We start from the raw sequence: 14,424 nt of genomic DNA, 5'->3' as shown, positions 1-14,424 counted from the left end.
GATTAATTTCCCTAAACATTGTCACTGGATGATAAAGAGGCCAAGAAATTTGCATGGGTCAGGAAGAAAACTGCATTCACGGGCTTAGCAAGTACAGCCTGCGATCCAATGCTGCCAAAAGATAGCACTCACACTTCAGCACATCAGTTCATTTCTGATATTAATTGTAGGACCTCATGTGGGTGAACAAATGACCCCACTTGTACCCACAGCAGGATTCTCATACACACTTCTGAAGCAGGAACTGGCTCAGCATCAGGGACGGATGACTGGGCTGGATGTGCCCTGTGCCTGACCCTGGAGTCCTGCACGGGCTAGTTAGTAGCTCACCAAGGGCACAGAGTTATTTTCTAATTGCACTCTGTAGTCACATGTCTTCCAAGCTTTTCCTTTCTACAGTTTAATTAATTTGCACGGCTTTAAAGTAATGATGCAATCTGTGGGTGCATTTCTGTAACACACTGCTGCTTCTGTGGCTACGCAAGCAGCTCTGTAGTGGAGATGAAACAGTTGTCTGGGAGAGGCAGGGGAATTCTCCTGCCGTAGTTATAAAGGCTTCCACAAAAGACAAACTAAATCGAGAATGAAAAATAACACCCAAATTCAAAACATCTCTTTTCTTAGGATAGGAGCCTCTCTGCCAAATGTTAAGAAGGATGATTTGTGAATGTTGGTTTTATATCTTTGCCAACAACAATGCCATTTGGCAGTCATGTCTGAAGCAGAGAAGAGAGCTGCAATGAAAAGCTGCGTTTGCTGAGCAGGTCACCATCCTCAGATGCTCACACCACTGTCTTTGTGCCAGCAGTTGCTGGGTGCAAAAATTTGTCACCTGGACTGCTTGTGCTACCTTGCAGCCAAAATGAGATGGGCCTGTATCAACAATATAATTAGCAAATCCATGCTGATCTCATGAATTTGGAGTCAAATGACCTTACCATATAGGAGGGGCAGCAGTGAGCCTTGTGTGGAAGAGACGCTACATAGCAGCATCTACCAGAGCAGCTACACCACGAGAGACTTCAGATTCATGTACAGACAGCCCATCGCTGTGTGGCAGCAATGTGAACAGCCCAGCTGCTTCTGAAGGCTGTAAACTCAGCTAGGATAGCTGAACTCAGATATCAGCAATGTCCCCACTCAGCTGCAAAAAATTGCATGGATGGAGAGTGGGGAAGGCTCATTTTATGAAAACCTGCACCACCACTTTATGGTATCAGCAAGGCAGAATAAGAAACCTCTTGTGGATGAAAGAGAGACACTTAAATTAACATAGGATAATTTGTTTTCCTTGAAGCTTGCATCAGCTTTCAAATTCAAGAAATGTGACTGCAATATATGGACATATATTCTTTTCCCATTACAAACCTTAGACAAATGTCAGTGATACAGCAAAATCCAGTTTAGGTCAGTAAAGCAACTGCTAATTTTTACTCACATAAGATAAAGAATAGGCTATTCTACTGACATACCAATGATCCAATAATTCTGTTGATAGTTATAAAAGAATACTAAGAATACTAAGGTTGGGACCAAATCCTCCTTTCCACTCCAGAAGACTTAAGTTATACACCAGTACCTGACCCTTCTGCTGGGTGGAGCAGTTTTGTAACCTCATCAGGAGCCCATAGGTTCTTAATTATCAGACAGATCACCAAATAATTGCTATGCCCAAGCAGTTGCAATACATGGTGAAAGCATCATTAAAATTTCTTATTAGGTCTAACATGAATTTTATATATTTTCTTCCATTTCACCTGGAGATGAATCTAAGATGAAACTGCTTGGTGCCTGAATTTTGCAACCTTCAGTGCTCAAATGCAGTCTCCTAATGTGGGAATTATGAGTGGTTATTAAACTATTTCTACTCTAGCTTTGGTAATCTGGAACCCTTTGCTTTCTGAGAAACCCTTTAAATCTCTCGGCCCAAGCAGCTAGCAAAGAACAGTATCTATCCCCCTCTATTTTTCTGTCCCAATTTTTCAAACATATTAATAGGGAGAGGGAAGACAATGGTGGAGTTATTCTCTGCTGCCAAAGTTGTTAAAGTTTGCAGGTAGCGCAGCTGAAGACCTGCTGGGGACTCGGCCAGCACCACGGAGGCCTGCTTGAGGGCTTTAGAAGCATTCCTCTCTCCCTCTGCTGCCACAACCTGCAACGTAAGAGAAATGGAAATGGCATTGCAACACTGCCGGTAGTGAGGAAAAGCCACCTTTACAACGAGGAGAAAACAAAGGCACACTTGGATGCCCAGGACAAAGTTGTGGGATGTTGTAGCTTGTGAGTAGACATAGCCATGGGTCTCACCTTAGCTCTTGCTTCTTGTGCAGCTTCTGCTTCGGCTGCCATCGTCCTCTGCATGGCCACGGGAATCCTGATGTCTTTGATCTCCACACGAGCCACTTTGATTCCCCACTGCTCCGTAGCACTGTCAAGGATGTCCTTAGAGACAAACACCGACATGAAGAGCACAGCGGTGGCAGAGAGAACTCAGTGTGATTTACCCTGCTGCCTTAACAGTAGGAAAGGAAGAGGGCAGACCTGCACAGCAGGAAGATGGAGCCCTCCCAGGGTACTAGCACCCGTGGTGGTGTGAGCATGGCAGGTACCCCTGCCTTACAAAACTCTTCCTTATCAACACCTGTGTCTGAGACAGGGTGCTGGTTGGTACCTGAAGTTTCTCTCCTACATAGGGCTTTTGTAGCGGCTCCCTCCTGCCTCCTAAGCTACGATTCCCACCCTTTCTTTAGGCAGACACTTACCACACTTCTCTCTCTTACAAAGTAGTAATATAGCAACTTCTGAGAGCAAGAGTCATTGTACAAACATATTGATGACTGACACGTCACAGCCCTGCAGCACTCAGGATCTGTGTTGGAGCACCATAACCACAAAATGCCTCAATTCTGTACTTGTAGCCATTATGGCACAAGACCTGACAATTTAAACCTCAATCAAGGGTCTGCTGCAGATAGAGATTCCCGCAAAGAGCTGACATCTTTCTCATTGCTTGCAGCAATCTCTGAGCAAAGTCTGCTTGTGCTGATTTATTCAACTCACTGGATAATTTCAGCACCTTCACTGCTTTTTGATGGGAAATAATTCTTCTACAGGAATCTGGGGAAATGCCTGTACAATAATTCTTTCTTGCTTCAGGCAATGAGAAGTATAACTGAAAAGACCATTCAGGAAAATTTTGCTATCACTATTAAAGAAAATAAGGGAGATTATTTCTAATTCGTTTCTCCCCAGAACAAATCTCCCTGCTTGGCAATGAATTCAAGAGCCAGATTTACCTGGATACCGTGAGCAATCTCTTCTCGACCAGCCAGGAGCTGAGCCAAGCTCTTTGTACCCAGCACATTTCTCAGGGTCGTCTGTGCCAAGAGGAAGGTGGCTGAATGGACATCGCTGACGTTGGCAACGGCGCTGACCGCACTGTGGATCCTGTAGTACACCACCCCATCCACTTGGGTGGTAACAGCATCTTTTGTCAGAATCTGCATCGTAGAAACATGCAGAATTACAGAGCGGTCCAATAACGCACCCCTTGACAAGGAAGGGGAATTATTGTTATTCCTTTTCGTTTTAGTGAAGAAGGGAGCCTGGTAATTCAAGGAAAACAATAATTTAGTTTGGTTTCTTTGTTTTCTCTTCAAGGAAGTCATTTTGCAACACCAACAGTTTAAACCAGGGCAAAATGTTATATATACTATTGAGACAGTTGTTTAAAAGCTAGGTGAATCTCATCACCTGCATGAATTTCTTCTGCAATAATAAAGAATGCTTATCCTGTTTCGTTCTTGCAGAAAGTGCCAGAACTGATTTTCATACATTGCATGTAGTTTGGAAGACCACTGCTCCTTTAACTAAACAATGTATTTGTAAGAAACAAACACCCACAAATTAAATCAAAGGTGAAAAGCAAAGTGCAAAAATCAGTGAAAAGAAACTCCGAAAGCTATTTCAGTATTCATAAAGGAGTTATTTTTGCCAGCGCAAGGAGAGGCAAATGCCCTGTGCCTCAGCAGACAGCTGGCCTCAGCAGAGCACTGACGATGCTCCACTGTTTCTTCCCTCCTCAGCACCTTTTCCCGCAATTAAGTGCTCCACAGAAACTCTGCCAACAGCTGCAGAAACCTTGCCAAAAGCTGTTAAACCTCATACAGCACAAGTACTGCAACCATTTTTCTTCCTGCCTTCTATTTTGGGAGAGCCACCCCTGCAACCTCTCTTCTCTCATCCCATCTATCTCCTATTTGGAGCTCCAACCCCACCTTCTTTATCTTTTATCTCACACATCAGCAAGAGGAGTCTGCTTGGCCTGCAATGATTCACCTGTGGGTTTTCATAAGTAGAAGAAGTTTTGTAAGCTGTTTGGAAGTCAGAAGATACAGAAAATAAGCTAAACTGTGTATGATAGCTCACAGCTGCAAGACTACAAAACACCCACGTTATTTTTGATCGTGCCACAAACCAGCTCTGTTTTACTTCTCTTTTAGATGGCTGCTAGAGAATAGTTACCTCTTGTGGAGGAATGTTACAGGTAACAGTTCTAAGATCAACCCTGATAAACGTATCTGTACATGGAAGTATGAGGATCAAACCTGAAAAATAAAAATAATTAGATGAAACACTTTGGAGAGATAAGTCTAGAGCCAGGTACCTGCACAATGCAAACAGATGGAAATATCCACAAGGTGGGGAATGAGCCAGGGAGCTGTGCAGCAATTTGTTACTGCAGCTGTTCTTCTGTTACAGGAGGTGACAGCAGTGAAGTTCTGCATTTTCAAGCAACAGAGGGGAATGCAGATATCTGCAAAGATGTGAACTTACCAGACATTAATGGCTTAGAGCTCTGGGCAGGGAATGGACAGACTTCAGTTCTGGTTTCAAATATGTCATGAGGCTTTTGGAAAAAATCCTTCCATGCCTTTACTTATTTTCTCCTCTTTCAATCATAACCAATTGCCATACAATGTGTTTGACCCCAGAAAAGACACCTCCCTTCTCCAGAGTCCTCTACCACATGTAGAAGCTCACATTAGAAACTTTGTCCTCAGATCTGAACCATCCTGCAAAGTGGGAGACGTGACTTTTTTTTTAACCTCAGCACCTTGCTTAGGTGCCCAGAGCCAAGCAGAGGAGTTCAGCACCTGCCCTAGCTGTATTTTGGACCACATGGTTATTATTTAAGAGGAAAGACAGCATCTGAAAAGGACTTTTTCCTCTTATTTCAGCTTCCAGTTTGCCCAGTTCCACTGCAGAAAGGTGGTAACTGTACCTATGCAATTATTTTGTGTTGTTGGGTTTGTTTTGTATTTGCAGTTTGTATCCTGATCCTAGGCGACTGTAACAGACTCTGTGTGGGTACAGAGTGTGGGAAGGCTCCTGTGCTGAAACGTTTACAATTTTCAGAGCACAATACAACTAAAGAGCTGGCAACAAAAAGTAACATTGGAAGTGAGGAATAAGGAGAGTGGCCATGGTCACCCAAAAAATTCTGTTGTAGAGACGAAGACTGCATTTAAACCTCTCTGGTCCCCCACCAGTGCCTGCAGCATGAGTTCAAGCTTCCGTCATCCAATCTACACAACAGCAAAGCCATACCTGGTCTTTACCCAGAAGACCTTAAACCAGAAGGTCTTCGACCTTCTGTGTTGTGCTGTGACAAGCGGGTGACATTACTTTCTAGTCAGGAAAAAAAAAAAAAAAAAAAAAAAAACAGAAAAAAACAGCTTGCAGGCAAAGAAACTGCAACAGAGGACCTTCTCACCCCCCCTTATGCTGTGAAGAATTTATGGACCTCTGCAGTTCTCTGTGTGATTACAGTGCATCTTAATAGAATAAAACTGCATGCATTCACCTGGTCCCTTCGCTTTCTTAGGCAGTATACGTCCCAGCCGAAATACAACAGCACGTTCATATTCTCTGACAACCTAGGAAAATATTTTAAAATTAGAATTTTACAACTAATCCTATTCCTCCTCTCTGGCATATATATTTTAAAAAATATATATTTGACATCCATATTATGTGAGAAATACAGCTAGTATAGACACTAACAAAACTGCAAGTTGCAAAGCATTTTTATATTTTCTCACCTCATCCTTTGCTGGAAAAAAGCTCAGACCTTGGCCCTGTGACTAAGTCATAAAATAGACCAAATATGCAAGAAATGCCACTGATTTAACGAGGCTATCCACAACTCTTTCAGCATCAGTGCTACACTCAGAGGAGCTAGCTGTAGGCAGAGTAAAGCATCTCTAACATCAGATAATCTACCCAATTACTTCAGATAGTAGGGTGACTCATGTTCTGGGGTTCACTGCAATCACCCTGGTAACTCACCCCTAAAAACTGCTTTAAATGAATCATATTATGCCCACGTCTTGAAGGGACTGTGGGCTTAGGTTGCATAATCCCTCACTGTCGGGACTTGACTCCTTTTTCTCTCATTACCTATGTTAATGACTATTGCTGGCAGCATCAAATGACTTCTTCAAAAACATTTTTAGATTTATTCTCCCAATGTGTTGTAAAGCAAGGAAGACAAGGAAGTTTAACTGGTTATGGAAGCTGATATGGGAAGAAATCAAATGAATCAAATGAGTAAGTTGTGGTGCTACAGAAAGTCAGTGGAAGTCTGTGCATCTCTTGGTCCCAGACCACAAGCTCTTATGATATCAAAAAACCTAATGTGTGTTTTAATAAATCAATAAATGTAAGTAACAATGATGGCAATAGATTATTCTTTCTGTGCCCCAAATCCCGCTAGCTTACCTTGATACATGCCCAGATGGAAAAAGGAAAGGTAATAAGCACCAACAGGAAAGAAATTGAAACCAGGATCCAGCCACAGACACCAATTCCTTCCCGCCTATCAGCTATAAAAGAATATGGAAAAAAAAAAGCAATAATAAATGCAAATCCTGAAAAAAGTTATCAAAGAGAAGTAGATCTAACCCACTACAATAATGATGGTCTGCAAAGTCTGCAAAGACTTGGTCCCTCTCTCCTCCCTCTCAACACTCACCAAAAACACCAAACCCCAAACATCCTCCTGCACGAAAAATTAAAAGGTTTAAAAAGCACATTTTGCAGCAGGAAAGAAGACAGAAAAGTGAAAGGCATTGCCAAATCTAGGGGCTTAAAGAAATAAATAATCAGGTAGAATATCCATGGATGTGAATCAATGTCAGTGTGTCATGGCTGGGGCAAGAGATTTAGTTTGTACGAAACAGATAATAAGGAAAATGAGGGAAACTCCTGCTATCTTTAGATGGAAGCTTTGAAGAACACTGATGGACCAGTTCCTCCACTGGAAGACAAGATTCAGAATTGGTGCTTGTCAAAACGCACACCCATGCACTTTGGGTAGCTCTCTCACTGTGTTTAGCCCTTCTCACCCCAAAATATTAATTTAATTATCTTAGTGCCTGAAGGGAAGGCAGGGGTGAGTTGTTGTTCGTGTACTAAAAGTTTGGGAGGGTTTTTGTAGGGGAAAGGGGATCAAAGAGCTGCTGCTCTTCCGAGAGATTAGCAGCTGGAGATGCTGAGGTCTTCACAGAAGAGGCAGAGAAAAGGGTGAGGAATGGAGCAGGCCACTCCTGCCGTAAGGACTGAGTGCTGCAATGTCAACTGAATCTTGCTGAACGCAGAAATGTGTTGGATCTGGAGAGCTGTGAGAAAAGCAGAAGCAGGGATGCTAGCTGGGCATCCATTGAGAAGAGGACTTCTGCAGGCATGACCATCAGCAGAAGCAAAGGTGAACTCAGTAGACTTTCAACCCTTCCCAACACACTTTATCATAGGCCGGAGAGGAGACAAAGGCTCAGAGGTCTCCTGAGCATTGGGGATTTCCGACATCAAATAAAATTCATATAAAGACAGAAACTGATCAATACAATAGAAAAAAAAAAAAGAAAAAAAAAAAAAGATTCATTTTATACTTTGTGAGAAAAAATTGTTGCCACAGTGAGACAGCATGAGGCTACCTGATCCCCAGGGCACAAGTTAACAGAGCAGTGGAGCTGGCCGGACAGGTTTGTCAGAAAACCCCTGGTGATCCTGCAGGAGACACAAACCACCCCTCCCGCAATGCTGGCCTCTTGTAGGAAACTCCACACAGAGCTCCTTACAGGCTCCGGCAAGGAAGCCACACTAACTGCACACCTAGATGTTACAACCAAGCCCTTTGCTCCTTGCAGTTTTTCCCTTTCTACTTCTGAGGTCCTCACTAGAGGTTTAATCACTCGTAAAAAAGTTTGGGTCTGATAGGGCCCGGTTTGAGGCCTCTCTCTAAATGCTGGCCATGAGAGCTGGGCACAGAACTGCTGCACTGGAAGCCTGGCTTTCCTCCTCACCCTTTCTGACAAATAATAATTTGAATCCCTGGTTGCTTAATGGGGTATCATCAGCTATTCTGTAATCACTGGTAGGAATGGTTTGAGGAGCTCCTCTGAGCATTAAGCAAACCCCAAGGCCATGTGTTTGAAGACAAGACTTGTAAAATTTTATGTGAAAAGCTTTAACACTTTCGCTGGTACTTGTTTGCCACATGACATTCTTCACATTACAGCAATAGTGCACAGGCTACAAAAGGTACCTGCAGTACCAGCAGTCGAGTGTCTTTTAATCAGTGGAGAGAGATCAAGGGAACTCATGGAGTGGGCATCATTTGTAATTCTTAATGAAAAGTTTGAGGAAATTAATCACAAAGGGATGTTCATGTCTGATCATGAGCACACAATGCTCTGCTCTCTCCCTCTCCATTTCACCTAAATGATTAGCATACAGAGAGATGACTGAAAATCTTTCTCTTCAGTGCCAAGTTTGGCCATGAAGAACAGCCCTCAAAAGCTAATTTTGGATTGTAGCATTATCTGCCACCATCCACCTGAGACCACTGTGAATACAGATGGGAATGATGCAGTCCTATTAGGACTAACACAACCCACAGATGGGGGGGTGGCTGAGAACAAATGCCTCTGCAGATGGATATTCAAGCACCTGAGAAGGGAGAGGTCAAGATATCACCGGTATGGGTAAGAAGCACTCATCTAAACCTTGAAAAAGTTCTACCGACTCCTCTGTGAGACCTGTCCTGGAGATCCTGATCCACCTAAAAGTGCAGATTCCAATGAGAAAAGCAGCGTATGAAAATACACCTGCTTAACAGTGAATCCAGACCTAATCTCCAAAGACCGCAACAAATATACTCTGATTACCCCAAAGTTTCAAACCATTTAACCACAAGACAAATGAAGATTTCTAGAAAAACACAATAGCGAAGAATAGTGACTACCCAACATATGACTGACTTGATTTTGCCATCCCCATATATTGACTACAGTAGTCACAACCAGCAAAAACCTACCTCAGGTCTACAGGCCATAGCAAACGAAAACGTGCAATACACTGCAAAATGTGGCAGCTCATTGAGCAGCACTGATGTTATTGCTAGGCCACTCCATCATCTTTAAAATGTCATGGAGAACAGAGAGGGTGCCTGAGGGCTGGAAGAAAGCCAGTGTCACACAAGAAGGATCCAGGCAACTACAGGCCAGTCAGCCTCACCTCTATCCCTGGAAAGGTGATGGAACAGCTCATCCTGGAGGTCATCTCCAAGCATTTGGAGGATAAGAAAGTGATCAGAAATAGTCAGAATGTGCTCAACAAGGGGAAGTGCTTAACCAATCTGATATCCTTCTATAAGGGGATGACTAGCTGGATAGATGAGGGGAGAGTGGTGGATGTTGTCTACCTCTACTTCAGCAAAGTTTTTGACTCTGTCTACCATAACATCCTCATAGACAAGCTCAGGAAGTGTGGCCTGGATGAGTGGACAGTGAGGTGGATTGAGAACAGGCTGGATAGCAGAGCTCAGAGGGTTGTGCTCAGTGGTGCGGAGTCTAGTTGGAGGCCTGTAGCTAACAGTGTTCCCCAGGGGTCAGTACTGGGTCCAGTGTTGTTCAACTTATTCAATGACCTGGATGATGGAATTGCGTGCACCCTCAGCAAGTTTGCTGACGACACAGATCTCGGAGGAATGGCTGATACCCCAGAGGGCTGTGCTGCCATTCAGAGGGACCTTGACAGGCTGGAGGGTTGGGCCGAGAGGAACCTTATGAAGTTCAACAAAGGGCAAGTGCAGGGTCCTGCCCCCAGGGAGGAATAACCCCAAGCACCAGTACAGGCTGGGGACATACCCACTGGAGAGTAGCTCTGCAGAGAGAGACCTGGCAGTCCTGGTGGGCAGCAGGCTGACCATGAGCCAGCAATGTGCCCTTGTGGCCAAGAAGGCCAATGGTATCCTGGGCTGCATTCAAAAGAGTGTTGCCAGCAGGTCAAGAGAGGTGATTCTCCCCCTCTACTCAGTCCTGGTGAAGCCACACCTGGAGCATCCCTTCCTTCTGTTGTATCGACTGCACCACTCAGCTTGGTGTCATCTGCAAACTTGCTGGGGTTGCATTCAATCCTACTGTCTATACCATTGATAAAGATATTAAACAGCATTGGTCCAAGACAGACCCCTGAGGGACACCACTCATCAACAGCCTACACCTGGATGTGGAGTTGTTGACCACCCTTCTCTGGGTTTGGCCTTCAAGTCAATTCCTTATCCACTGAATGGCCCACCCATCAAACACATCTCTCGCCAACTTGGAGACCAGGATGTCATGTGGGACTGTGTCAAAGGCCTTGCAGAAGTCCAGGTAGATGACATCGGTCGGTCTTCCCTTGTCAACTGATGCAGTCGTAGAAAGCCACCAGATTGGTCAGGCATGATTTGCCCTTGGTGAAGCCATGCTGGCTGTCCTGGATCACCTCCTTGTCTTGCATGTGCCTTGACACTGCTTCCAGGAGGATCTTTTCCACGATCTTGCCAGGCACAGAGGTGAGGCTCACTGGTCTGTAGTTCCCTGGGTCCTCCTTTCGACCATTTCTAAAAATGGGAGTGAGGTTTGCATTTTTCTAGTCACCAGGGACTTCAGCTGACTGTCAGGACTTTTCAGGCATGACAGAGAGAGGCTTGGCAGCTCCATCAGCCAGTTCCTTCAGGACCCTGGGATGCACAGCATCGGGCCCCATAGACTTGTACTTGTTCAGTTCCATCAGGTGGTCTTGAACCTGCTCTTCACTTACAGTAGGAGGGACTTTGCTCCCCCAGGTTCAGGGAAATGAAAGACTTGGGAAGCCTGACTGGCAGCAAAGACTGAGGCCAAGAAGTTGCTGAGTACCTCAGCCTTCTCCACGTCTGTCGTTACCAGTTCACCGTTCTCATCCATCGCAGGGGGCGCACTGTCCTTGGCCTTTCTTTTCCGGCCAACGTAACTAGAGAACCCCTTCTTGTCATTCTTTGCATCCCTTGCCAGGCTCAGCTGTACCCATGCCTTGGCTTTCCTGTCCCCAACCCTGCACACCCAGACAGCATCCCTGTGCTCTTCCCAGGCCACGTGTCCCTGCTTCCCCTGTCTGTGCATTTCCTTCTTGCACCCCAGTCTGACCAGCAGGTCCTTGCTCAGCCATCCCAGTTGGTATCAGCTCCCCTGTTTGAAGGGAGCACCAGGTGTTCATTACACAATCCCAACCACATTAAGTGTCCTTTTTGGGCCGAAAAATTACTCTGCCTTTCCTCACTCACACCTGTTTTTCCCTTTCTATCCTGTCCCTATGTGTACAGCTGTATCAATCACTGACTTGGCCATTTTAGTCCCTGAGGTCATTATCCTGGCAGGTAAATGCTGAAGCTTCCTGGCAGGGCAGTATGAGGTAATTTGTCATGTCACTTACAGCGGCAGATTCTGGATTTTCATCTCCAACCTATAAGGGAGACCTACAATGAATGTCTGGGTTCAAATGTACTTTTTGATTATTACCGAGAAAAACACAAACACACACACAAAAAAATGAGGCTTACCAATTAGATGCTCCGTGTTGTTTTTCTTGGGTGTCTCTCTCTTGGGATCCATCTCATTCTAGTGAAGTCCTGATCCCCTCACAAAGACAGCAGCATACCTTGAAACACAGCACTCATACAAAACACAGAAGAGGGAAGCTCTGTGAGAGGAGAAATCCCCACTTGTACGAGAGCCCTCTGGGAGTCAGTAACCCTGGTGAGGATGGCATGTTTACAAAAACAAAGTCTTGCGGGTCACCGTTGCCTCTGGTGTAACTCCACAGCCTCCTGTGGCAGGCTTTTGGCTGGGGATGCACATGGCCCAGCTGGTTTTACACCCTACAGTATCCAAGCTGGAAATTATTTCTCTGGATCACAGTAATATCTGCCACCAGAGATAAAAACAAAAAGCAAGACAAAACAGAAAGAGAAGATAAAGCTAGTGGGTGTAGATTGAGTACTGTTCTTCTCTTGCTCACTTCTTAGTAGGTGAAGTCCCGCTGTCATGTGGAATATCTCTTCAGATATTTCTTGATACATCACAGTATGTCGAACCCTCTTGCACCAATAAAATAAAAACCCAGTAGAACCATTTCAACCCCCAAGTCTTAAAATTTTCCCCCAAATAAAAGTGATCTTCTAAAACACTTTCCTTCCAGTACTGACATCAAACCAAGTGTAATTGGTCTCTCAGCAGAGAGTGACTTCTCAAAGGACACAAAACTGCTCCATGTAATGAGAAAAAATGAGGGGTGTTTTTTCATATGTAATTTACAAATTTAACTTGTAGCTGCATCAATTCTATGGTTGTTTTCTGTGGGCATCCATCATCTAGAGTACCTTGGAAGAGCTGGCTCCAGCTTCATGTAACATAAGTCTTCATCCATGTCAGTAATCACATTGGTCCCAGATGGGTCATTCAAAGCTGATTGCTCCCCAGAGAACTCTTCCAGCTTCACAAAGACAGGAACCTACCCCCACTGAATGGGCGTTTTAAATCACTGTGAAAGCTATAAGCACAGCTTGCAAAACTGGGATTCACATGCTTATCGAAATGCCCTCCCTAACATATCACAGTATCTGTATGAAGTCATTTGTTGCATTTTCCCAATTATTTGGCCTGTCATGCTTAGGCTGCAAGACCAAACCTGTCCATGACAAAAATCCTACTAATAGGACAGCACAGGTGAAGAGTTAGAAAATGTGTGTGCTTTTAAGTATTTCACAAGGGAAAAATCTAACATGCAAAACTACCCCAACTTTCTTTTTTTTTCTTTTTTTTTTTTTAAATCAACTGTTTTATGGAAAATGGCTTGTAATAAATGAAGTTATCTGAATGCTACAATCTACACAGCTGCTTACACTGTGAGATAGATGAGCAAAACATTAAAATCTAACAGAAATAATTGCTCCCTGCTGTTTTCTGAGAATACCCTGAGGCGCTTGTAAATATATCCCTTGAAAGGTGGCTCAAGCAGATGGTGTTTTTCTTTGATGTTGAGGAACATCACTGTACTACTTTGTGTTAACTTCCGCTGCACTTTTATTCTTTCATTTTCAAAAATTTGAAGTCAAAGGTAGGGCAATCATAATCCTTTCTCCTTGGGGCTATGCTGGGAATGTGGATAACACAGTAACTAGCTCTCATGTCTTCAAGTGCAAAATACACGAGCACTGAAGCAGTCTGCAAGCTGGAATTTTACTAGTGCTGAACAACCTGGTACAGCTCTGCAGTACAGAGCAATACCACAAAGAAAAACAGCTCAAGTCCAAAGCCACTTTAGCAGAGCTTATCGACTTAGATGCAGCATCAGGTGAACAGTGGGTAGCAGCTGAGGTGTTTCTGCAGTGTTCTGATGTAGCTAACACAACTTTTATTCCTAAAACACCACAAAGGCTTAGGTTAGGTGATTTGGTGCTTACCTGTAAACATTCTGTTCTCCAACATTTCCCTGCATCAATCGCTCCATTTGCAAAATGTGACCAGTCCTTTACAGTTCAAAGTTTCCATCTACTTGCACTACCCATTGATATATTTGCATATCATGAGATTTGCATATAACATAGTTAGTTTGTCTTTCTATGATCTTTTTAGGCCCATACTACTCTTTCCCTCACATGGATCGGTGGCTTTGGCCACCCCTTAAAGATTTCTCAGCCTATTCCTCATCTGGCCCTGAACAAACACCAGCCTTTTTGCTTCAGGCTTCTCATTCATCTCCCTCAGATAAAAATTTAAAAGAAGGGGCAGGACATAGAGAAGATTAACATCTTATTGCTGATAGGAACATCCACACCTTGCTCCTCCTCCTTTAACGTGAAAAAGACGTCAGCTTTCAAGAGCAGAAAATGTGGAGATGACAGAAGAGACCCTTTGGCTACACTTCACTACAACATAAGTAAATACGAGAGAGAGTCAACCAAAGGGGTCCCTTACATCTCAATCTAGAAAGGCAGACAATCTGCAAGAAAGTAAGAATGCTCATACCATGATAAGTTTCTTAAGCTGCAACTGAAGTACC

The 14,424-nt window shown here is 44.0% G+C and overlaps 1 protein-coding gene across 2 annotated transcripts; it reads right to left on the bottom strand.

The window, feature by feature from the left end:
- Nucleotides 1–6: 6 nt before the first annotated feature.
- STOML3 (stomatin like 3) lies at nt 7–14,332 on the bottom strand. 2 transcript variants are annotated; one of them, XM_083823803.1, is made up of 7 exons: nt 11,924–14,332; nt 6,784–6,887; nt 5,861–5,939; nt 4,525–4,607; nt 3,297–3,500; nt 2,308–2,442; nt 7–2,152 (listed from the first exon to the last, which is right to left on the bottom strand). In XM_083823803.1, the coding sequence occupies exons 1-7, from the start codon at nt 11,973–11,975 to the stop codon at nt 1,952–1,954; spliced, it is 858 nt and encodes a 285-aa protein (XP_083679929.1). In that variant the 5' UTR covers nt 11,976–14,332; the 3' UTR covers nt 7–1,951. The 2 variants fall into 2 exon arrangements, with proteins under 2 accessions (XP_083679929.1, XP_083679930.1); XM_083823804.1 differs by having other exon boundaries at nt 5,867–5,939.
- Nucleotides 14,333–14,424: the final 92 nt, after the last annotated feature.

This window comes from Anser anser (genome assembly GCF_964211835.1).
Source record: "Anser anser genome assembly, chromosome: 1".
In the NCBI taxonomy this organism is placed as follows: Eukaryota; Metazoa; Chordata; class Aves; order Anseriformes; family Anatidae; genus Anser; species Anser anser.
This window is presented reverse-complemented; position numbering and strand designations above follow the sequence as displayed.